This window comes from Oryctolagus cuniculus, chromosome 18, assembly GCF_051225735.1.
Source record: "Oryctolagus cuniculus isolate XC-2025 breed Fujian yellow rabbit chromosome 18, ASM5122573v1, whole genome shotgun sequence".
In the NCBI taxonomy this organism is placed as follows: Eukaryota; Metazoa; Chordata; class Mammalia; order Lagomorpha; family Leporidae; genus Oryctolagus; species Oryctolagus cuniculus.
Window position 1 is genome coordinate 17286320 of NC_142884.1, and position 25112 is coordinate 17311431.

The 25112-nt window shown below is 56.6% G+C and overlaps 1 protein-coding gene across 6 annotated transcripts in view; it reads right to left on the minus strand.

Annotated features, from left to right (window-relative positions):
• ACTN4 (actinin alpha 4) overlaps nucleotides 1-19188 on the minus strand; it is a 64238-nt gene extending 45050 nt beyond the window's left edge. For 5 of the 6 annotated variants that reach the window (XM_051847128.3, XM_051847126.3, XM_089319219.1 and 2 more), the window contains exon 1: nucleotides 18897-19184. In XM_051847128.3, the coding sequence (XP_051703088.1) occupies nucleotides 18897-19058 (162 nt within the window). In that variant the 5' untranslated portion in view covers nucleotides 19059-19184. Of the gene's footprint in view, nucleotides 1-18896 lie in introns of all 6 variants that reach the window. The other variant, XM_051847125.3, reaches the window with a different exon arrangement.
• Nucleotides 19189-25112: the final 5924 nt, after the last annotated feature.

The following is a 25112-nucleotide window of genomic DNA, read 5'->3' on the forward strand; positions in this document are numbered from 1 at the left end:
CAAGAGGAATTATCTTAAAATGCAGGGTTCTCTTCCTTATCAATCTGTTATTCTCTCTCTTCCCCTCCATGATTCACTTCTTTTCTCCATTCGTTCCAAATCCATCCCCAAAAGAACACAGATAAAAAAATAAAATAGAACCTCATAGAACAAATGCTGCTGTGTGGCCACTGCTGAGGATGCCCAACTCCTGGGCCCCTACCCTCATGCACCTGGGACTGCAAATCCATGGAGGGCTGCAAACGTTCCTATCCTACTCACTGCAGCCGGGACCAGGACAGGCCAGGGGCACGGGGACGTCTCCTCTGGCCAGCTGGGTTTCTGGGTGGGAAGCCCTCTCCCTTGCACAGAGTTTCCATCCTCGGAGAGGCAGTGAGCAATGCAAAGCATGACAACCATTTTTCCTCCAGCTATTTCAAGGCACACAAATAAAACCTAAGGACTCAAGGCCAGCTTGAGAAAACAATGGAGCCAGGAAATATTCACACCAGTGCGGAGGCAACAGCGCACGGAGGAGTTCAAAGCTGAGGGCGATGCCTTCACGGAGAGTTTCCTGGCTTTCCCCAGACATACAGCTCCAAACGCAAAGTCTGATAAGGGCTGAGGGGCTATTAATCCAATCACCAGGGGACTTAATGAGAGCTTACGGGGGACAACCGCGAATTTCTCAGGGATTGGTGTCGATTTTTCCCGCAAGAGTCGGCCAACTGATTGCATGACTACTCTATCCCATCAACTCTCACCAGTAACAGTGCTGAATGTAACAAGACCTGTCTATACATCACAAAACCTGAGCACCAGTGCCTCCCAGAAGTCATGTTTCAGTGGCCAGTCCTGAAGTATTTCTGCACATCTGCTCCTGGGTGCAACCCGTGAACCAGCAGTTGGTTTCCAAGGGGGGCATTGTTCACCGGGTTATTATTGTGTGTACAGAACAGTTGCCTTTGTATCAAAGTGGTGCTTCGGGCCTTCTAAAACAAACAACTGAAAACTTTCTGCTATTTTTGTTCACAGAAATATGGAGCCAGATCGGAGCCAACTCTCAATGGGAAAGGGGGGAGTCCAGGGGATGGAAGGCAAACTCGTTACTGCCATTCATTTCAGCCACCTTCTATCACAGCTGTCACTAAGGAGCAAAAGAAAACGGATTTTCTCCTTCCTAGTAAGAGGATTAAGCAGCACCAATTCAGTCAACGGGAAAGAAGAAACCAGAGAGGCAGAGGCAGGATCAAAACCATGCGAGGTCAGAGGTCACAAACGGGTAGGTCTTGGCGCCAAACAGGTCTCATTTTGTGTGGCCTACGGGGTCCTTTGTCTTGTTGTCTTTAAGGGGAACTAATTGCCCCCATAAAACTGGATTTCCAGCTTCTTGGAGAATCAGGTCCCAGCCCCTATTCGCACCTGGCCACAATCGGCTGGTGCTAAGCAGTGGCTGCCACGTCCCTAACCAAGCTACTGCACTGGTTTTAGTCACCCACCCTTTGATTATCCGGGACTCTAGTCCTTTGGCCCCAGAGAAGAGAAGTTCCCCCACTATGGTGCAGTGATGTGACTGCACCCAGAGACACAAGACACACGCCAGGATGGAGCTGCCCCGGCTCAGCTTCCAGCCCCCTTCAACCTCCACCCCACCACGATGGCCTGCCACCCCAGGTGGCCGTGCAGCATGTTGTTGGAACCCCCAACTCCCAGGAATGAAAATACCAATTTCCCAGGGACCCAGCGACAGCCTTCCAGATACTCTACCCAAATGGTGGGTTGGGAGACTGGGAAGGGGCCAGCAGAGGAGAAAGGTGTGGTTAGGAAAGTGTTAGAACGCCAGATGCCCCGGCCTGGAGAGTCCAGGAAGGGCCCCCTTCACTGCCGACACCTCCCATGGCGCCGCCAGCGACCAGACAGCTCCACTGAAGATCAGGAAACTACTGAGGCCCCCACACGTGGAACATTGAGGTTCCAGGCTGGGCGGCAACTATCCCCACCCCCATTCTTGCCGCAAGCTACCCAGAGTCTTTAGCTTGTGGAGCCACTAAGTCAGCATTCCAAAGATATCCACCACAGTGTCCCCAAAGAACTAAACCAGGGCCGAGGCCATGAGGATGGCAGCTCTGGCCTGTTACCAGTTTGTCAAGAAGTGGTGCTAACTTCACCAACTTCCTGAGGCCACTGGGCTCGGCTTCCTGGCGGTTACCACAAAAACGTTGTCCCACGGCACCAAGGCAGCGCCTGTAACAAGCTACAGCTCAAGCAACCCAAGCACTGGCAACCATCTTCCTGGGCAATAGCTATGGCTTCTGCCACCCCAAACCCACTAGCGTCTCCACCAGCTCCCCTCCAGCTGCCTAGATTCCAGGAGTGCACACAAGCGAAGTAAAAGCAGCTTGTAAAAAAAAAAAAAGTAAAAGCCAGGCCGGGCCACCCAGCTTCTCAGCCGTGAAGAAGTCGGAGCGACCCCCTGAGTGGGGGACACCTGCAAACTCTGGTCTCTTTGGCTGGGAGACGCGTCCTTACCTACACCTGTCACTCCTTTCCAGCAACTTGTCCTGAGCCGGGGGAACAAGAAAAGCTGGGAAGCCTGTGGCCCCACACACCTAGAACCAGACACCCAGCACCTCGTTACCTGGAGGCTGATTTAGAAGGCAGCCTGGAACACCTTGGGCTCCTGTCTAGACACAAACAAGGGGACATCCAAAAGTCCGTGGAAAAAGAATCAAAAGGTGTTTATTTTGGTGGAAAAAATTTTTGAAATCCATGTATATGGAGGCCTTCAAAAAGTTCACAAAAGATAACTATTATGGCAAAACCAGGCCTGGACTTTAAAAACAATTTTTTTCCACCAAAACAAACTTCTCTTTTTATTCTATTTTTCCGAGAACTTCCTGAAGTACTCGCATAGAGCATGTCGGAAAGATCCTTTCCAAACCCAGGCAGGTAGAGTCCACGGGATCTACCCGAGGCAGGCAGGCAGTGTAGACCAACAGCCACGCTCACATCCATGTGTGACCCTAACACCTGGCTCACTGCCCACCTTCCCTTCCAGAATGTAACTGCCCTGAGGACAGGGCCCGGGAGGGAGGGTCTTCTCTTACTGTAGCTCCAAGCCTGACCTGTGTAAATGTCAACTGAATAATAATAATTAAAAAAAAAAATGAACAGATCACAGGATGTAAACTTCAGGAAATGTACAGGGAGCTCCCGTGTAATCTTCAGACTTCCTTCTGAAGCTATGGGGATGCGGGAGGGCGCGGGGAGGGGGCACCCTGTCTCCTGCCCCTGCGTTAGCATTTCAGACCCACTGGTTGCATCAGGGAATGGGACTGTGCCAGGCATGAAAGGCGACACCGCATGGCAGGCTCATCTGAGTAATCACTCATGGTTTATCTGGAATTCTGGGGAAGAGGCACCTCCAAAGACATAACTCTTCTTAACCAGGCCTGACCGTCGGCCTGCCTTCTGCCGTGTAAAATAGCAAGCCAGCTTGCAGAGTCCGCATTACTGTCTGCACGCTGGGCTGCTGCGAGTTTATTTTTGTTGCTTTCATTTGAAGACTGTGTTTATGCCTCTCTGTTAGACTTCCAGCCAGTGGGAGAATGACGAGAGGCAAAGCCTGTCCTTCCTTCAGAGTGGCTCCAGACGCTTCCTGGAGGCACAGGGAAGATTAACAGCTTACAGGAGCCAACTCCCTAGCAATGGGTCGTCTCCAACGCGCGCTGCCTCGAAGTGCAGATCCATCAAACCACTCCTGGGGCCCGGTCTCCGCACGGCACAGCCACCAGGCGAGTGACTAACACACCCCGCGGCCTTGTGGGCCACAAACACCACACTGTAACGGCCAGTGCGCGGCACTAAACGGGGAACGGCTCAGAAATGGCCGTCTCAGAAAAAGCAACAGCATTTTGAGGAGCAAAAATAGTAAGGGAGGGGGAGGATTTTTTTTTTAAACAGAGAAAACCAAGACAAGTTGGGCCCAGCTAAGAATATGTTCAAGATCCGGCCCCCGTGACTTCTCTAGGGCTGGGCCTTCTGCTTGAGCAGTCTCTTCTGGAGCCAGTGGCACACAGACACCCGGTTCTAATCCCACCAACCCTCCTCCCCCAGCGCCAGAGGCCCGGCGGTGGCAGCTCTGAGCAATGACATCACCCCAGGTCTGCCTCTTTGGCAGGGTCACCAATATTGTTTGCCGTGAATTTCCTGTAAAGGCCCTCAAGACAGGAAACTAGCCCTGTGCCTGGAGTCCTGCACCCGCTCCGAGCCATCCTGTCAGGTTGAAACAAAGGCTTTTTGTGTTTTTTTTTTTCATCCTAAAAAAATATGTAACAAAACTTTCCAGCACTTTTAATGAGCACCTTAATTACAAACTGAAGAATTAGATACATTTACGAGTGACGTCATGCTTGCTGATAATTAGCCACTGGAAAGCCCTGGCACATCCCGAGGCCTGGTTGTGTCTCCTTCGCCCCCTCCCCCAAGTGTTCAGGTTAATTACCAAGCCTGACCTTCTAAAGCAAAGCAGGCTGGGCCCAGCCAGCACGGCCCCACCCCCGCCCGGTGCGCAGCTCCCCAGCACGGAGGGGCCTATTTCTCCCTCCTCCCAGTGCAGAAGGGAGCTGGGATAACGATGTGGGAGGGTGACAGGCTTCTGGGGGGCCCCATGCTAAGCAGTGACAAGTTTTAATTAACGCCCTGGCTAATTTAACCCTGGCACAGTCTAGGGGAAGAAGACTGCTCATCTCAGAGGCAGGAAGCCTTTGGGTTTGCCTGGTCCCGGTGGTGCCAGGGAGACCTCCGTGAGCGAGCGGCTCCCACGGCAGACTTGGCCTGTTTGTACTTCGTGTTCCCCGGGCGTGCAAATCCCACGACTGGAGGTGCAGCTGACTCAGTCGCTTACTCTCCATGCACGTTTTTTGCGCTAGAAGGGTGTCAACAGCCCGATTTGGAAAGCCCACGCTGGGCGGCCGTCCTGTCTGCTTGCCAACAAACGGGAGCTCCCGAAAATGGCTGCACCATCCCCCCCTCAGCCCCCGGCCCCCAGCCCCCAGCCAGTTGTCACTCCCTTGTAACATTTTCCAAATTTGCTGTGGGCCTGCTCCCTGTTCGGGGAGAGGCTGGGAGGCGGACATTCTCCTCATTCTTTTGCCTTATTAGGTTGTGGATTTGATTGCTTTTGGGGGGCTAAGTTGAGGAATGGCATCAGGAAGTGACCCCAGGAAAGGGGGGGGGGGGCTGGGAGGAAGGAGGAAAAGAGGATGGAGCAGCAGGCGTGAGAAGCACTGCGGGGAAGGAGGCTCGCAGGGCCCAGCTCCTCCCGGCGCCCTACAGCGGCCCGCTTCAGGCTCCTGCACACCTCTGCCCAGTGGGCAGTCATCCGGGGGGGTCTTCGGTGGGCTGCCCTTCCTGGCTCTAACCTCACGTCCCAGTTGAAGAGAAGGTGGCCTGACCCCAGGGGGTTGGGGCTGTGGTGCTGTGGGTCCTGATTTGGGCTTTAGGGAAGAGACCAGGAAAGGAGGAGACCTGTGGAACGGACCCCTCGCTGACAGTGCGTTTCACGGCAAGTTGACTTACTCATGAAAGAGCTTTCCTGGCACTGCTTACGGCTCATCCAGACATGAAGCTGCTCAGGGCTCCGCACTCTGAAACAAGAAGCCACCTCCCAGATAATGAGGCCCAGATGGACCGGAGGAGCCGGGAGACGGCTACACTGTGTCACTGCAGCTCCAGTGCCTGCTGCCCCTGGACGGAGGAGGCTGCTTGGACGCTGCGGGCGGGGCCGGGGCTCCAGAGCTCCGGGGGGGCGGGGGACGCCAGGAACAGGGTGCACATTTCGGTTTTCCACTGAGCTGCAAATTGCAGCAGGCCCTTCCGACTCCCCTGAAGAGGAGGCGCCGGCAGTGGACCCCACCTGGACACGGGATGGGGAGCCGCTATGGAGCACTTACACCGCGCCGGGCACTGGCCGAGCGTGCCACACACGACTCAGAGTCGCCCTGTGGAGTAGAGGGGGCTCCTTTCCAGGACTCTGAGGCTCACCCCCTGTCCCTTGCCCAGGGTCATGCAGCCAAGAGGAAGGGGTGGGGAGCCCAGGCCGGCCTCCCCACCAAGGCCACGCTGACCTGGCCCCTTTCAGTCCCACACCTTTCACGGCCACCTAATTCTGCCACTAGCACGCAGCCTGGATGTGGGAGTGCCAGAGACACCCTTCCCCAGGCACTCAGCGCTCTCGACACTTCCTCCCAGGGTGCAGCTGCTGGGGCCAGGAGACAGCCTGGCTCCCAGTGACACCCAAGCCCCCTCCTATCATCTGGTGGGGAGGCTGGGTGCTACCAGGTAAACCATGGCTGGGAGGCATCTCCTCCTGGCATGTGGGGTCCCAAATATTCTGCAAACTCTCCCCTGGAAACTGCTCCCAAAATGGGAGTGAAGCAACAGTCCCCAACTACAAGGAATGAGCCTCAGGTTCTCGTCTAAGAATGCCCACTTCCTAACACCTCTGCCTTTCAAAAATTGAAAAAAGGCACATCACAAGGACTGCCAAGCAGATCCTGCCCAGAAGCCTTAAGAAGGCGGAAAAGGAACCAGAAGTCGGCTGTGCCAACATCCTGTGGCCACGGCGCTTCAGCGCCCAGCACAGCCCAGGTGACACTCACCACCCTCGCCACCCCCACCAAATCCTTTTATGGCAAACCTACCAACCCCGAGTGAGGCAGGGGCCAGGTCTTACGGGATGACTTCAGCCACTGCTTCCATGGCCTGGGCCGAGCTGCAGGACAGTTCACACATCCTCTGACAGGGGCGAAACACACCTGAAGCTGCTCAGACCAAGAGGCAGGGCCTGGCCAGGCCAGGCCAACCTCATCTCGCACTGGGGCTCAACACAGCTCAGGGATGTGAATTTGGGGAGCACACATCAAGGGCACTGCAGTATTCCAGTCACATATTTGGCCCTCAGTAGCTGAATGAGTTGCCTTTTTTTTAAACACACTGGAGTATGTCCTGGGATGGGAACGCGTAAGTTCCACGAGCCAGTTGTAAGGCATTTGTTTAGAGAAGACTAACACCTGGAAGCCAGGCTTGGCAGGCAAGAACAGACTCTTCAGGCCAGGGATGTCCGGGGCCTCGCTGGAAGACAGCGTACGGACTGCGGCGCGGCATTCCACGCCAGCCTGCTCCTGGGAGCTGGCCCCATTCATGCCTGTGACCTCAGTAGGGAAGGGCTTTTCCCAGCCTGGAGTGGTCCTCAGAGCTGAGGGACAGCGTGCAGGCCCACGCGTGCTGGGGGCTATTAGGGCACAAGGCTTGGAGAGACCCTTGGACTTAAGAAGGGGGTCTCTCTCTGCCCGTTTCCGAAACGTGTGCTTAGTCGGAAGAGAGCACCACAGGCCTCACGAACACAGCCGGAGCAGACCCCCGCCCCAGGGAGAAGAGGAGGAGTCTGGCCCAGCCACCAGGGCAGTGAGAGTGTGCGGGACCCGCAAATGCACACAGACCCAGAACCCGGGCTATGCTCTGCAGAGGTTCTGAGGCCCGGCTCAGATACACCGAGTGTGGCACCTTGACCCTGAGACTCCCCAGAGAAGGTGTTCACCGGGGCGGGGACGAGGACTGCTTGAAAGGGGCAGCAGGGGACGTTGTTGAACGGCACACCTGCCCGCCCGCACACTCACCTCCTTTATGAATGCGTCCATGGCTGACCCCACCTGCCCTTGGGCACCCCTTCCTCTCCCAGGACGCGGCTAGAGTGCCGTGGGCTCGCTGCTGAGCCGCTGGGTGCTCTTCCGAGGTCTCCTGTGGCTTTGCTACACCAGGAGCTCCTCGAGAGCGTGGGCCGGGTCTCCGGTTTCTCTCATCCCCCCAAAGGCTCGGCGCGGAGCTCCGCTCTGCAGAGGGGCCCAGTGAGGGCTGTCGTCTGGCCCTGGCTGGCGGTCATGTTTCTACCTGACTGCTGGACTCCCAGGCCCACAAAGCCCCAACTCGTGTTACATGAGAAGCTGGTTGGCTATAAAAAAGCAGACCCACTCTGGTCAGCGGCCCCTAACGCTGTTATCTGAGCGGCGACTGCTGCTGTCTCGCGGGGAGGACCTTCCAGGTCCTCCCCACGCGACAGAAAGAGGCAACTCAGCCCCTAGAAAGACCTCTCTATCTGCAGCAGCCACGTGGAGCAGGCTCAGCTCTGCAGAAGAGCACAGAAGCCACCCACCATGGAACCGTACAGTGGCATCCCAAACGCGCGGCAGGACTCTATCATCTGACATAGTTTCCATTTGCAATACTTTCTTCCCCCTCTGAACTGGTTTTACAGAGGGGAAGTTTTTTCTTTTTCTGCACTTAAGGGGATACAGATAAACACACAGGCACCTATCTACCTACACAGCTACTTAAAAGATGTAAGATGTCGCACGGGCACGCGGCCAGGAGGACGCAAACGCCGCCATCTTCTCCGTAGCCGGAGCAGCCGGGCTGGCGGTGCCATTCCAGGACACCATCTCGCTCACTCCTCCCCATTCTGTCAACAGAGACCCCGTCCAGGGCAGGGCAGAAAGAACCCCAGCCCACGTTCACGATGGCCGCTTTGTGATCCGGGAACTTAACTTCTTGCTGGGCGCTGTGTGCACAGAGGCGGGAGTGTCTGTGGATAGCTCAGAGCTTGCTGTCGCTGCCCCTCCCTCCCCAGGAAAAAGCTACAAAACGAGTCTGGCCAGCTTCCTTCAAATGGGGAGCCACAGGTCCACTGCAATATGTAGGTGTTCCCGGGGTGGCTTCCGGAGGGGGGCGTGCACAAAGCCCAACTGCTCAGACTGAGTCAGCCTGGCACCTGCTCCCGCTCTGGGCCAGAACCACCCTGGCTCCACCTGACCAGAGGAAACCGGAAGGAAATACTGAGTGCAGGGAAGAGACCTATGGAAAAGGAGAGGACCCAGAGCCAGCCAGAGTCAGGCTTCCTGGCTGCCGACTTCAGACGGAGACTCTGCGCTTCACACACACACACACACGCATGCACATGCACACGCACCCCAGCCAAAGGTCTGTAAAGCCAAGAGGCATCCCCCCAGGAAGAAGCAGCCTCTCGATGGGACAGAGAGGGAGTGCAGCGTGCTCATGTGGTACGTCTCCAGGCAGCCTCGTCATGAAGCCAGAGGCAGAAGTCACCAATGCCCTCATCAAACGCAGGTGCCCGCTGCGCCAAGGGTCGCAGAGAAAGCAGACGCCTTCATTTGGCTGAACGCTCTGCGGCCCTGGGGTTCCCACTCTAGAAGTCAGTTCTGGTCCAGCCCATCCAGGAGCCCTGGGAGGCCAGAGGGCCAGCGTTCTGGAGGCGCCAGGTTCCCAACCCTCTGGAGCCGGAGACAACGGTTGTCTCCAGACCTGATGGGCGCTCCCAACGGCAGAGCTCTCAACTGTGCCGGTCCCCGCTCTGCAAGCCTGGCTCTGAGCACGCTGGCCTTTCTGCTCCTCCTCGGAGCCTCCAGCCACACTTGGGTTCCCTCTGCCTGGAACAGCCCTGCCCCACGCTCTCCTGGCTCCCACTTTCTGGCTAACAGCCACCTCCGCAGAAATTCTCCTCTCCATCTGAAGCACCTGTGCCACACCCTCTCCCCAAGCCACCCCCAACCTCGTGACTACAGCAACAGTGTGGAAATGAGTGCGTGAGCCTGAAAGCCAAAACTTCTAGGTTCAAGTCCTGTACTGTCACCTGGGCTTGTGGCTTCACTGTCCGTGGATCCAGGTCTATGCATGTCCCGTAAGGGTAACACCGCCTGCATCACGGGACTACACGTGTCAGTCCACGTGAGGCCCTCAGAACGGTGTCCAGCACAGAGCAAAGTGCCGGATGCTATCATTTCATCTGCAACACGCAATCCTACCAGCTCACGCTGTCTCTCGCATCAGCCTGTGAGCAAATCAAGAACATCCAGAAACAAGATGGAAGGTGACTTGCATTTGGTCATCTGATTTCTGTGGTGGCCACTGGCTAGCCCCAGAGACCCTCACTCTGACAGAACTGAGCCCACAGAGGCTGATCTGCTACTCCGAGGTCTCATGTTTAAACTATGCGTGGAATGCTTGATAGGAACATGTATTTATTCTTAGGCAAGACAGTTGTCTCCCAGGCTAACCCCGCAGCCCGAGAGCAGGCCGTATTTGGCAAGGACTGCTTTGAGCTTGTTTATTAAAGAGGCCGAGAACATTCTCAAGTCGAAGGTAGTTGCTATGAGTCTCCCAATTTTATCGTCAAAGCGTGTTCTCTTTCCACGTCTGGGTGTTTCTGTGCAAAGCAGAGGATGAACCACTCCCTTACCTGCCTGCAGCTTTGGGCCGTGACTCATTAGCTAATCATCCCCCAACCCTCACCCCCACCCCACCCCCACCGCTCTCAGGGAGGCTAGATTCTTTTCCACGGGTTGTCCCTCATCAGGGATTTAAAGAAAGTTAAAGGAAAGAGAACGGGAAATTAGGCTTGCAAACTGGCCGTGAAGGGGGTGAATTAGGCTCGCAAATTAGCTGAGAAGCCTCCCCCCATTAGCTGATGCAAGGAATTCCTCTCACCCCACTGGGAGCCGCAGTCCTGCGAAAGGACACCCTCATACAGGCCTTGCTGTTTTATACAAAGTCAAACCCTGCCACAGTCTTGGCAGTGTAGTTCAAATAATCCAAAAAAAAAAAAAAAAAAAAGAAAAGAAAAGAAAAAAAAAGAAAAAACCCGGCCCACAATCCCGGTCATGTTTACTGCCTGGCCACCCTCCAGGACTTGAAGACCTGAATCATGGCTGGTTAGCAGCCGCCTGTGAGGAGGGCCAGCTCTTCAGACTGTCCTGGAACCAGCCTGGCAGGTCGGCTGCTCCCAGACATTTTGAATTTTATAGGCCAGGACTTGAAGATCACACAAGTCTTAAATTGAAAGAAGAAACAACCTTCCAAAGCAAGCCATGGCAGTCAGAGCCAGAGCCAAAGCAGCGCTTTGTGGCAGACAGACCACGTTTTCACCAGACGCAGAGTTGAGCACAGTCGCTTTCTCACAAAGGGGAGGGCAACAGAGAGAAAAAAAGTTTACTGGCTGTCAGAGTTTGGGCAGGAAGGATGTGGATTTTTAAAAAATGTTATTTGTGCATGGGATTCGCTAGAAACTTGAGTTCCTTTTAATTTGTTTGTGAAAGCAGGCAAAAAAGATGCAGGCACATTTTGCCCTATTAAGAAGTCACATAGCTGAGATTCCAGCTCTAAATGTGTAGACAAAAAGCACACATGTCCCAGCCACAAAGCCAACAGCGGGGCTTTGGCTCTCAGCTTTCATGGTGTGCTGTCCTTTTTCTTCTCCCCCTCTCAAGCGCAAATGCCTTCCCCTCATGAACAAAATGGCCTGGCCCAGTGCACAGAGGCCCCTGGGCCCCCTAGCCCGCTCGGCCCCTGCGTATGTGGCTATCTTCCTGGTAACCTCTTCCTTGTGCCCAAGAGCCCCACAGTCCACCATCAGCGCCGCCTCCGGTGCGGTGGCACTGCCCCAAACAGTGAGCAGCTGGGTCTCCACGGTGACTTCCACTAAACACTCTTCCCTCCCACCCCGGCTCCAGGACTGATCGTGGGGCATGAAGGAGTTGGCTGCTCAGCACATACCGAGGCCCTGATGACACGGGCTGAAGTCAGCTCTCGCATGGTGAGGCGAGGGCTGCCATCTCAGTAACCGACGCTGCAGACCCACACGCTCGCGCTGCGACGCCCCCGCCCCAGCAGTCTCTCAGCGTGCCTGGATGCTGATTCACTTGCATGCTCCTACCCTCAAACTGGCCTTCTCCACCACCCAAAGAGGGAGCAGGGAAGGGCAGCGAATCCTTCTCTAGCTGGCAGCCAGTGAAGACGTCCTTAGAATGGGGAGCAGAATTCCTGCTCAGGTGGAGACCCGGAAATGACCTCGGGCTTCTAGGAGACCACGTCTTCCTTCCGACACAGAAGCCGGAGGGGTGTGCCCGGTGCCTCGGCACCGCCTCCTATCCAGCACCCACCCTCCAGAGCGTCAGGGAGGGGGAAAGATGAAAAGGAAAACCCACTATAAAGGCAGTGAGAGACATCACTCAGCCCCACACCTGGGGGGGCGGGCAATAACTTTAAAAAGCATAAAACAAACCACAATGTCTTCTTTATTCCTGCCCGAAGCTGAGGACACAAATGCTATTGTGTTGCTGGTGTTTTCTCATCCCATTCAATCATTGCAACACTGACCACGATATTTCCCAGGATGACTTCATGGTGTCCAGCAGAGTAGTAACTGCTGCTACCAGTTACTTTTGCCCCAAGATGCTAGTTCCACTGGGAGACAAAGCATGTGGTCTGCTCTGATATTTGGAAGAGAAACATTTAAATAAGCCTCTCTTAACTCAGCAGGAGGGTTCAAATGCCCAGATGGGGTAGCAGGGGGCTTTATTCACGGGAGCCATGTATGGGTAAGAAAACTGGAGCCTTAAAGAGAACTGGCTATGTGAAGAATGAGTGGTAAACCCACAACTGTTATATTCACAACATGCCTGGTTTCATTAAAAAAAAAAAAAAGAAAGAAAAAAAAAAAAAAAAGCTGTAACTTACTTTTTTTTTTTTTGAGAGGTGCAGAGGCAGAGAGCGCGTGCACTTGCACAAGCAAGCGTGCTCCCGGCTGCTGGCTCACTCCCCAAAGGCCCACAACACAGGAGCCGGAACGACCCAGGTCTCCCAAGCGGGTGGTAGGGACCCAATCACCTGAGCCGTCACCACCGCCTCCTCCCAGGATCCGTGTTGGTGGGAAGCTGCAGTCGGCAGCAGAGCCAGAATGGGAGCCAGGCACTCTGCTGTCGGGTGTGGGTGCCGGCCAGTAGGCCAAGCACAGGTCCCGGCCCTCCCATTTGAAAGCACAGAGCAGCCAAGGGGCTGGATTTGTGACGCAGCGGGTTAAGCCGCTGCCTGTGACGCAGGCATCCCATATGTCAATTCCGCTCTTCCACTTCTGGTCCAGCTCCCTGCTAATGCACCTGGGAAAAGCAGAAGGTGGCCCAAGTATCTGGACCCCTGCTACCCATGTGGGAGACCCAGATTGGAGTTCCAGACTCCTGGTTCAACCCCAGCCATTGTGGCCATTTGGAGAATGAATGGAAGATCTTTCTCTCTACCTCTGTCTCTGTAACACCACCTTTCAACTAAATCTTTTTTTTTTTTTAACAGGGAATCAAGTATCATCCAGTCATGAGCAATATGTCAAGTCTAGCACAATGGGACAGTGCCACAAAGTAATAGGGGACGTGTGTGTTCCTGGTTAAGGCTCTGTCCCGCCTCATGTGTGAAAGTCAAATGAGACTTTTTTCTTTCAGCCGTGCACACAGGAGAGTTTAAGCATTATCCACACCTTCCATTAAACCTTGAATTACATCAGCGAAGAAGGTTATCCCCTTTGATCTTCTTATAAAAAGAGCACTTCAAAGAGAAGTCTCTGTTGGGTCATTAGTGCCTCACCTACACTTGTCAATCAATCTGTCTCACAAAGGGCACAGACCCCAGGCCAGCAGCACCCTGCTAGAGCCTAGCGCCACCATTTTGTTTCCAATGTGTTTATTTTTGCAGTTTTCTTCCATTTATGGCCAGGAAAGCTGGATTTACCATTCACCACACTCATATCAATTTCCCTTCGAAAACAAAATTAAAAATGCACATGTGCTCGAAGAAAAGCAGTAAGTACAGAAACCTGAACTGAGTATGGAAGAACCACCAAGGCAAGCAGGAGCCTGCTCTGGCGGGAAACCACAGGACGGTCTTCTACTCTCGGGGGCGTGGAGCTCCCTGGAAGGCAGGAGTCCACACAGCAGCAGGTGGCAAAGAGCAAATCCCCAGTAAACTCCGGCCACTCGCTTTCAGGTAACACTTCAGTAAATCACATCCAAGAAGACGGCCACGGGGTCTTCCAGAGCAACTGTTGCTCAAGGTGGTGGGGAGGAGACCAAGTGACAGCACAGCACACAGGGGCTTCCCACGGGCATTCCAAGTTAGCGCCTGTTGTTCAGGGGGGTGGGGTGGGGGGCGCGAAGGAACACAACCAAAAAAGGCACAACACCAAGACAAGTGTCTCGGAGTTTAAAATCCCAGAGAGACCATACATAGACAACACTGCCCAGACGCGGACATGAAGACACTCGTCTATTAAATACAGGCAAAGCTTCCACCTTCTGGAGCACGCGGGATCACCCCCCCAACCTTCCCCGCTCCCAGGCAGCAGGTGAACACAACCTCCCCCACCCCCCAACAATAAGATCACTCTTTAAACAAACAGAGGATGGGATTTAGAATGGCCGTTTCTCTTTGATTCACTGAACCTTCTGCTCCTTGATACCTGGGATACTAAAATGTAACTTATAAACCTTCTTGAAGAAAAGTGATACTTGTACTACTTTCAGACACTTTATAACAAATTCTGGCGCCAACACTGCCAACACTATAAAACAGTTTCCTTGTAATTCTCCTTTGATGTTTCAAAGTTTAAACCCATGCAAAAGGAGACCGATCCTGAGCACTCAACACACCCAGGGCATAAAGACTTCTTTCAAACTCTGGTGGATGACAGTGTTTGTATCTGGCTCAAGTAGGAACTTCCGTCTCCCCTTTAATGGGTCAGTGTTTCAGTTACTGCCATTGAATTACCAGCTATCACTTGCCTCTTATTTCCATGAAAAAAGAAAAGGAGAGGAAAAATCGGAAGGTAACGTGAGCGTTTCTGTCGCTCTGTGAAGTAAATACATAAATAAAGGCGGCGGAAGGGAACCAAGGGGAATGATCTGAGTGTGACTAATGGCATCCTGGACATCAGCTAGTTTTAGCAATGGAGGGTGACGCTGGGGGCGCGCTGGGCCAGAAGACACTCAACGCCAGCGAGGAGAGAACCATGATGTTTCAGCTATTCGGAAAACCTGAATGAGCAAGAGCTACTACAGCAAACAGCTGTCCCCTAATTACTTCTCCCCTGCAGAAAATAAAAGCAGCAGCAAGGGAATTGGTTCTTGAAGAACCCTGAGGTCTGGTCAAAGGCTCGTACAATTCCCAGTAGACTACAAGTCAGGAGGGCAAAAGCCCGAAGCGCTCGTCTCAACAATCTCAAGCTCCTCGCGCCTTCCCAAATCGATTCTTTCCGGCTCCATGCTCCTTGCTGCCACCCCCTACAGCAGGGCCAGGTAACCTGTGCTATGAGCTCAGTTACTCTGCAACGGGTGCAGCTGAACCAGATCTGGAGGCTGAGACTGGAGTCCAGACCTGCCCTTGCTCCCTGGCCATCTGATCAGGAGGACACCTGAGAGCACACGTCCACATTTTAACTGACCTCCCTGCCTGCTTCTTCAGACTGCAACAGCACCTGCCTGTCAGATAACATCTTCATTTCCTGGGCCTGTTTGCCTGCAACACTTTCCCCAAACTTTCCCCACAAAGCTTCCCACTGGAGGCCAGGCAATTGGCTGCCATTAAATGGGAGCTTTTAGCACCAGTTCCAACTGAGGGTGAGTCAGCTCTCTGCTGACAAGTAGCCGCCCCTGTAGGTTCCAGGACCAGAGAGCGTGTTTCCAAAGGCAGAGGGCAAACCCAGGCCCACACCCTAGACTGCCCAGGACAGGTGAAATGGCAGGCTCCACTCCACGGTACCAGTCAGCTCTGCCCTCCCGGTCATTAGCCAAGTCCCATTCTACAGCGCTGGAGCAGCTTCCCCTAGGTGGGTGCACACAGTATACCTGCGCCCCTCACCAATTCACAGGTAATTTCTAGATGACAATGTAGTTTGGTTACTTTTTTTTTTTTGAAAGTACATTATTCAATTTTGAAAACTGCTAAAGACCTATTCGTTTTCACCAGATCCTAAGAGGCAAGCAATTAAAGGAACAGCAGAAAATAACAGCTGGCTACTTTGGGGCCTCTATCATTAGCCTCAAAAAAATGAAAATAAAAAGACCTACTTGGGGAAGAGGGAAAAAAAACCACCATCAGAACTTTCAAATAATTAACTCGCATTGAATACACCCTGAGCCAAAGGTCATGGTCTAAACCCCGAGGCCCTGAAAACGAACACGTGGGCTTAACAAGCGTTTCCCCCGGCTGCCCGGGGGAGTTCTGGAATCCGTGTCCCAAGAGCGCCCTTGCAGGAGCAGGCGGTGGCCAGGCCACCTCGGCCCCCTTCAGGCCCTGGGGGAGGGGGCTGTGGCCCAGAGCTACAACTGCTCAAGAAAGAGCAGGCCAGTCCCGGACACCCTCTAGACCACTCACAGCCCTCCCATCTCGCAGGTAAAAACTGTTGCATAAACTGGTTATTCAATAATGCTTGGGTCACAGAGCCAGGAGCATGATCCCAGAGCCAGACCCTAGGAGTCCCAGCAAAGGGCTTCGAGGTAAACGTGGGACACACCCCCTCCCCAACCCCCTGCTTCATTCCCAGGAGAATTGGATTCCCAGGCTCTGAAAGCCTACTGGGGTCCTCAATACAGATCTTTAGAGCAGGTGCCCGTGGCGAGCAGGACGTCCACAGCGCCGCCCCTGCCCTGTGCCCATGGACTGGCCTTGGGCAGGCGGTCTGTCATTCACCACTGTGACACAGAAGCCCAGCCTGTGGTGTGGCAGTGGGGTTTTCTGGGAAGGGGAAGAACAGCACACACTCGCGTCTGCCTCTCCGCGGCTCCTTCCCTATCTCATCAGCGCTGCCTGCCTGTAACGGGAAAGGGCGCAGAGGTGAGGCAATTCATTTCCCCCACAGACGGCCAAGTGTAAATATTTGCGGGAGCAGGTACAAAGCAGGACGAAGGAGAACCTGGCACTTGCCGAGAGGCCAAGGCAGCGGGTGTGGGAGGACGCCGTGAGCTACCCTCCCCGCAACCTTGCCTGGCCCGGGCAGCAGGAGCGAGCGTGACACACAGCAGGAAAGCCTGGGGGTTCCGGTGAGTCCCGGTTCCGCCCTGAGCCCGCGCGGGCCCCAGCCTCGCCCTGTGGGCAAGGGAGTCTATGACCACGGAACTAGTACACACCCTGACTCCCAGAAGGGAGTGGAAGGAGCTGGCAAGGAGTCACTTGGGGAGTGGCAGAGGACAGGAAAGGGAGGGACCCCTCCACCTGACAAGGGGCTCCTTGGAGCTGCGGCAGGGGGACCCCAGGCGTTCTCACACACAGTGCTGTGGCCCCCGGCCCCCACCCAGCTCCCTGGCAACTCCGAACCTTTTCCAGCCTGGCACGGCCTCAGGCAGCACATTGTTGCTGAGGCTCCAGACTGGACCTCCCCTTCCCCCAAAAAAGCCTTGCGACGCCAGGTATCCCAGCATCCTCCATCCCCGGAACCTGAGGCAGGTGGGGCAGTGGATAAGGACGCCGCCACCCCTCCACCCCAGTTACTACCCACGAGGAAACCCAAGCTGCCGCTGGTCGTTTACCCAAGGTGATGCCGGGCCCCACCTCCCGGCTGCCCGTCCCACCCTCTCTCCTCCAGCGGGGCTGCCTGTGCCACCCCCAGGGCACCACCTCCCGCCCTCAACAGGCTTCCAGTCCAGGCACTTTCTCCACACAAACCCCGCCCGCCCCGCCTCCGAGTCTGCCCCTAGGCTCCTGCAAAGTGTCCACTAACCCCATTCAATCCGCCTTTGCAGAGGGGCTAGGCCAGGGCCAGGGAGCTGCTCAGTAATCATCCGGGAGAGCTCCAGATCCAACTTCACGCGCCCCCACGCGCCACCCGCGCACTTCTGAGCGGCCGCTCCCCACGCGCCCCCAACATGCTCCTCCTGCACACACTGGAACCCTTCAACACCAGCCCGCGCTCCGCCCTTCTCACCCACGTTGGATGAGGCCCCCGTCTCCCTGTCACCACTGTGGTCTGCTCCTCCGCGGCTTCCACGGGGGACCAGACTCTGCCCCCCCCCACCCCTCCGGGCCCCAGACTCTTCCTGAGCACCCTCGCCCCTCCTCCCCCAGGACGGGATCCCAGCCCCCTCCCAAATGCCTGTCTCAGTCCACTCACCACACGTTCCCTTCCCTAAAGCAGCCTCCTCCCCCAGCCGCCATTCCAGCGCCCGGGCCCTCCCACCCTCACCTCTGCCAGACCACCTTTTCTTCGGGCGTCCCCGACCCCTGGTTAAGCTTTCAACCTCCCACGAGGCTCCCGAGAGCCCTCCCCAGCACACCCCCTCACCCCGGGGCCTCTCCATTCCCCGCCAGGTCCTCCCCTCCTTCCCCTTACAACAGGGCAGCCCAAATCACTCTCACCTTCTTCCAATCACAGGCCCCTAACTGCCCCCCTCGGCACCTGGCCCTCCTGAGCACCCCAACTCACGCCCTAGCCCCCCCTGTCTTCCCACAGACCAGTTCTTTCCTCCCCAGTCCTCCCTCCCTTCTCCAGACCCCACAACCCCTCCCGGGCACCCCCACTCCATCTTCACCCTCTTTACGCCCCCCCCCACCAAGGCTCCCCGGATTCCAACCTCCTTCGGGCCTTTCTGCACTGCAACGGACCCCCCCTCCGGACTCCCCACACCCCCATTCCACCCTGGCCCACAAATTCCCCTCGCAGACGCCCAGGGCCCCCGCGGGGCACTGCCAGCCACTCCTCGGAGCCTGCGAGCCCGCCTCACAGCCCGATTCCATTTCAGCCTCTCCAGGCTCCCCGCCCAAGCCCTGCACACCCTCCTCGGGGCTCCGATTCCTTTCTTTAGACCCCACAAACGCTACTAGGCCGCCGACTACGTTTCTCCGCTTCCCAATTCCTGCCTCCAGGACTCCATCCTGGCCCGCCCGGGCCCGCCAATTCCTCCTCGGGACCCCTGATTTCCATCATGGATGCTCCACTCCCCTCTTGGGACCTCGCCCCCCTCCCTAGCCCCCTCCGGGAGACCCCACCCCCCACCCCGTCCAGCCCGTCCGGCCCGCGGGCCGCGCACCTTGCGCTGCTGCTTCTCCCAGGCCGGGTCCAACAGCAGGTCCCGGTCCCAGTCGTCCTCCTGGGCCATGTAGTCGCCCATGCTACCTCCGCCGCCAGCGCCATTGCCCGCGCTGCTGGGGCCGTACTGGTACGACTGGTTCGCCGCGTGGTAGTCCACCATTCCGCCGCCTCTCGCTCGCCCACCAGCCGGTCCGCTCCCGCCTCAGCTCCCGCCCCTCTGCCGGAGCCGCCGCCGCCGCCGCTACAGCTGCCTCAGCCCGCCCTCCGCCGGCGCCTGCGCACCTCGCCGCCGCCGCCGCCCTCCCGCGCGCGCGCTCCTGAGCCACCCGGACCGCCCCCGGGAGCCCGGCGCCTGCGCAGAGCCCGCTCCCCGCGCCCCTCACCCCACCCCTGCAGCTCGTGGACGAGCCGCGCTCCCCGCCCCGCGGGAACGCGCCCGCCGTCCGCGTGTGGGTGGGGCACGCGCTATGAATGATTCCTCAGGCGGGGGTCTTCTCCCTGCACCCGCGTGGAACGTGCTCCTGTTCGGCCGCCCGAATTCAATAAATACTTTAAGGAACGCCAGCAGGGTGCCAACCTGTGTTACGCGTTGACACGAAAGAAGAGAGGCAGAAGTCCCTGTCGGACGTGAAGGAAGAGAACCAGATGCTAAGAAGCACATAGCTTCCGAGGCTGCGGAGAAAGCGCGAGCCCAGGCTGGGGCAGAGAGGCTCAGAGGGGCTTCCCGGAGAAACGCGGACGTCTGAACAGAGACCCGGGCTGGGAGCGCGGAGGGTTTTTGGACTTGTCTATCTTAATTGGTTAATAAACTTTTTTTTTTTAAAGAAAGATTTATTTATTTAAGAGACAGACTTGGGGCCAGCGCTATGGCACAGTGGGTTAATGCCCTGGCCTGAAGTGCCGGCATCCCATATGGGCGCCGGTTCTAGTCCTGGCTGTTCCACTTCCAATCCAGCTCTTAGCAGAGAGCCTGGGAAAGCAGTGGAAGATGGCCCAAGTGCTTGAGCCCCTGCACCTGCATGGGGGACCCAGAAGAAGCTCCTGGCTTCGGATCAGCATAGCTCTGGCCATTGCGGCCATCTGGGACATGAACCAGCGATGGAAGACCTACCTCTCTCTCTCTCTCTCTCTCTCTCTCTCTCTGTAACTCTGACTTTCAAATAAATAAATGAATCTTAAATAAGAGAGAGAGACAGAGAAAAGGAGAGACAGAGAAGTTTTCCATCCACTGGGTCACTCCCCAAATGGCCACAGCCACAATGGCTGGAGCTGTGCTGATCCGAACCCAGGAGCTTCTTCCGGGTCTCCCACATGGGTGCAGGGGCCCAAGCACTTGAGTATGGTCTGCTTCTTCCCAGGGTGGGCATTAGCAGGAGGCGGGCCCAGAGCAGAGAAGCCAGGGCTCAAAGCAAGCACTCTGATGTGGGATGCAGGTGTCTAACGCAGCAACCTAACCGCTACACCAAACACCCAGCCCCACTATGTGTACCTACTACGTGCGAGCTACTGTTCTTGAGGGCTGGCTCTATGGTCTGAGCATTATCAGCCTCATTCGTTCTCACTGTAGGCGGGAAGGGCAGCGATATAAAGGCAAACAAACGCAGATAAACGATGCTGCACAGGCTCACGCGAAGCTGAGTTCCTGACCCTCCCCCAAAGCTGGGCGCCCTCCAGCCGCACTCCTGCTAGGGGCTGCCCCATCCTGCACTTGCCCTTGCACCTCTGTCTCCACACCCACACCCAGGTCTCCCGGGAAGTGTCTTCTTGCACGTCAGAGTGCACACAGGCTGCACACCACCTCCCCTGCCCCTCGCGGCCTCACCAGGCCCCACCCACACTGTCCTTGTCCCTCTTGGACCATGGCAGGAGCTGCTCCGCCTCCGGCAGAGGGTAGAAGTCAGAGGGAGCCCGGGAAGGGATCCCGTCCCTCCCGCCTCTGCTTGGTTCCATATTCAGGATAAAAGCCAGAATCAAGGTGAGGAGGAAAGGCCGCCCAGCCCAGCCCAGTTTCTTTCCTTCCATCCTTCTTCTTCCTTTTCTTTAAGATTTATTTTATTTATTTGAAAGGCAGAGCGAGAGCAAGCGAATGAGCTTCCATGTGCTGGTTCACTCCCCAAATGGCTGCAACAGTCAGGGCAGGGCCAGGCCAAAGTCAGGACCCAGGAGCTTCTTCCGGGACCCAAACACCTGGGCCATCTTCTCCTGCTTTCCGAGGCTGTTAGCAGGAGCCGGACTGGGAGTGGAGCAGCCAGGGCTGGCCCTGTGGTGTAGCTTAGGCCTCTGCCTCCAGTGCCGGCATCCCATATGGGAGCCAGTTTGAGTCCTGGCTGCTCCACTCCCAATCCAGTTCCTTGCTAATGGCCTGGGAAAACAGTGGAAGATGGCCTAAGTGCTTGGGCCCCTGTACCTGCGTGGGAGACCAGGAAGAAACTCCTAGCTCCTGGCTTCAGATCAGCCCAGCTCCGAACCCATAGATGGAAGCCCTCTCTGCCTCTCAAATGAATAAATCTTAAAGGGGGGGGGGGACCGTGGCATAGTGTGTAAGCTGCTGTCTGTGGTGCGGCATCCCAATCCCATGTAGGGGCCGGTTCAAGTCCTGGCTGCTCCACTTCTGATCCAGCTCCCTGCTAACGCGCCTGGGAAAGCAGTGGAAGGTGACCCAAGTGCGTGAGCCCCTGCACCCACACGGGACACCCAGAAGCAGCTCCTGGCTGTTGGCTTTGGTCCGGCTCAGCTCCAGCCTAGCAGCCATCTTGGGAGTAAACCAGCAGATGGAAGATCTCTCCCTCCCCCTCTCAAGTAAACCAGTGTGATGCTGGCATCACAGGCAGTGGCTTAACCCACTACAGCGCAGCGCAGGCCCCCAGCCCAGCGTCCTGGGGCTCCAGGCAGACCCAGGACTTCCTACCCCGGTCCTAGTCTCCCTCAAGCTCTCCCCATTCTCGTCACTGACCTCCAGCTGTCCCTTGGAGCCCAGCAGGCTCCTGGCTCCGGGCCCCTGTGCTCCATGACCCACTGAACTGCAATGCTTTCCCCAGATGCCCGGTCCCCACGGCCCACGCAGCCCCTCCAGCTCTCAGGGGAGCCCTCCCCTACCACCTTACTGCAAACCGCACCCCACCCCTCCCTGCTTAGTTTTTGTTCACAGTCTACTTACCTTCACTGTTTAGAGAAGTTTCATTTACTTATTCGAAAGAGTGACAGGAGAGCGAGGGACAGAGTCTTCCTTTTGCTGGTTTACTCTCCAAATGCCTGCAACAGCCAGGGCTGGGCCAGGATAAAGCCAGGAGCCAAGAATTCCTGGGTCTCCCATGTGGGTGGCAGGGGGCCCCTCGCCTGCTGTATCCCAGGCGCATTAGCAGGAAGCTGACCTGAAAACAGAGCACTCCCCCTCGGATGCCCACACTCTGGTATGGGATGCAGGTGTCCCAAGCAGGAGCTTAACACACTGCCGTCACAACGCCCGCCCCTGCTCAACAGCACTTAACACACCCTGGTCATCTATGGATTGTGCCCCTTGTCTCTCCCACAAGAACACGGGCCCGTGACCTAGGGAATCATCGTTTTGGCCTCCAGTCTCTGCAGCCGGAGATGGCAGGAAGTGGAAGCTTGGCAAGTGCTCGGTGGAGGCGGGCAGGTGGACCGTGGGTGTCACTGCTTGGGGTGCCCACATCCCATATTGGAATGCCCGGTTCTGTCTCAGATCCAGCTTCCTGCCAATGCGCGGCCTGGCAGGCAGCTGGGGATGGCTCAAGTACTTCGGCGATGTCATCCGAGTGGGAGACGGATTCCGAGTTTCAGGCTCCTGGCTTCCACCTGGCCCAGTCCCAGCTGTTGTGGGCATCTGAGGAGTGAACGAGCAGATGCAAGATCTGTCTTCCAAACAAATGAAAAAAGTCCTAAGTGAACGAATGACTAGGCTTAAACCACGCTGAGGAATCCGCATTTTACGTAAATGCAATGGGAAGTGCAGTACAAATTGGCAGGGTGCAGGGGACCCGAGCCAGGCGTTTATGGGGCCCGCTGTGGGGACTGCAGAAGTTTGAGCCCGGGGAGGAGGCTGCTGGACAGACCAGGGTCCTGTGAGAGAGGAACGAACAGGAAGATTCGGGAAAGTGGAGCTGACAGGGCTTCACAGAACTGACTTCGCTGAGAAGTTCGACAGCCTCCAGGTGCGAGCAACAGGGAGCGGGAAGAACTTGGAGGCACAGCAGGCCTTGGGCTGGGATGGGAACTCAGCCTGTGACAAGGGGCTGGTCACTGCGCAACTATCTGCGGTGAGGCCTGGAAGACAGGCACCTCCAGGTCTAGGAGAGCTGAGCACCCCTCTCCAGAGGCGGGAGGAGATCCAAGAGCAAGCAGAGGAAGGGGACAAGGCCTGGGCACCGGCCTGCCCGCCATGGCGCACTGGCTGCTTCCGAAGCTGGGCAGGGCAGGCTCCTGCTGCCTGCCTCGGAGCAGCTCATGTCTCAGCTGGGCCTGGGCTGGGGGCAGGCGCCTTAGGTGACAAAGCAGGAAGTGCCCAGTGGGCACTGAGAAACTGCCCAGAGCAGACTCAAGGTTAGGTGCACAGCCCTAGCCAGCAACATTTAAATCAAGGGCTCCATTGGGGGGCAGGTGTTCGGCATGGTGCTTAAGAGGCTGTTTGGGGGCTGGCGCTGTGGTATAGTGGGTAAAATGCCAACTGCAGTGCTGGCATCCCATACGGGTGCCGGTGCAGATCCTGGCTGCTCCACTTATGATCCAGCTCTCTGGATCCAAGTCATTGGGCCCCTGCACCTGCTTGGGAGACCTGGAAGCTCCTGGCTCCTGACTCCAGATTGGCGCAGCTCCAGCCATTGCAGCCATTTGGGGAGTGAACCAGCAGAGACCTCTCTCTCCTCTAACTGTGCCTTTCAAATAAATAAGTCCTTACTTAAAAAAAAAAAAAATTTGAAAAATCTGCCTTTAATTGCTGGCCTTGTGCGCCCTCCGCAGCCAGAACAGTGGTCACAGCCTGAGGGGTCTACTGGGGGTCCAATGGCGGCAGGGCAGGGCCTGTGGCGGGAGGACAGGAGGGGCTCCAGGGCAGGGTGGAGTCCAGTTTGCTGTTCCTTGAAACTTCCAGCAGAATTCACTAATTGTTGAATCCCGTCGTCAGCACTACCTGGGGGAGGTGGACCCAGGGCTGTGCCCTCCCAGTGGGAACGAGAGGGTGCTGGGACGTCAGCAGGTGGCTATGGGAGCAGCTGGAACAGCAGCCCGAGCCCGGGGCGGCACCGGACCAGCATGGAATCTGAGGCAGCAGCAGGTTTATGACGGCTCAAGACACACAGGTGCAGGGTAAGTCCGCAGGTGTTAGCTCGCGCTAATGAAGCGAGTACAACTACTTTCCCTGGGTGGGAGGCCGGGTACGGAGAGGTGAACTAATGTGCCCGAAGCCAGGGGCTTGAGCTCAGTGTTTCCCCAGGGCTAGCCCTCTTTGCTGTCAGAGGACAGGCCACCAAGCAGGTCAAGATATGGCCTCCAGGGGCGGGCGTCTGGCAGGGCTGGGGCGACTGCCCACATCCTACACTGGGGTGCCTGCTTCTGTTCCAGCTCGGCCTCCTGACTCCGGCTTTCTGCTCACGCAGACCTGGGAGGCGCGAGGCAGGAGGCGGTGGTGGGAGCTGGGTTCCCACTGCTCCCACGGGGACCTCCACTGAGCTCCGGGCTCCAGTCTCAGCTGTTACAGGAATTAAAGCGTGGCTGCTTTAAAAAAAAAAAAAAAAGGCTTCCAACGGAGGTAAAGGTCATTCCCTCTGTCCTGCAGAACAGCCATGGCCAGTTGTACAGGTTGTGTCATGCACAGGACACCTGCCAAGGGCGTGACGAAAGCTGTCCCCACCCAGAGGGGGCGCCTGCTGCTAATCTGCACAAACACCTGGGTGGGTACCAGCCCCCCCGCCCCCGGCCTCCCCGTCTCCTGCTGCCCCGGTGCAGAAGTACCTGCTGTTCCAACCCAGGGTTGGGGCCCTTCCTAGTTCCTGGCAGTGCTCAGGCCTGGACCCAGAGCAAAGGTTGCCTGCCCCACCCTGGCTCCTCCTGAGGAATGTGGGGTGACTGGGGCCGCAGGGAAGGCTGCCCCTCCACAGGACGAGAGGAAGTGCTGGGGGGCAGCGCCGTGGCCTTCCTCCTGTAGTCCCCACCCCCTCACCCTGCACAGCAGGCTCAGAGGTCACTTGGACAGATGCCT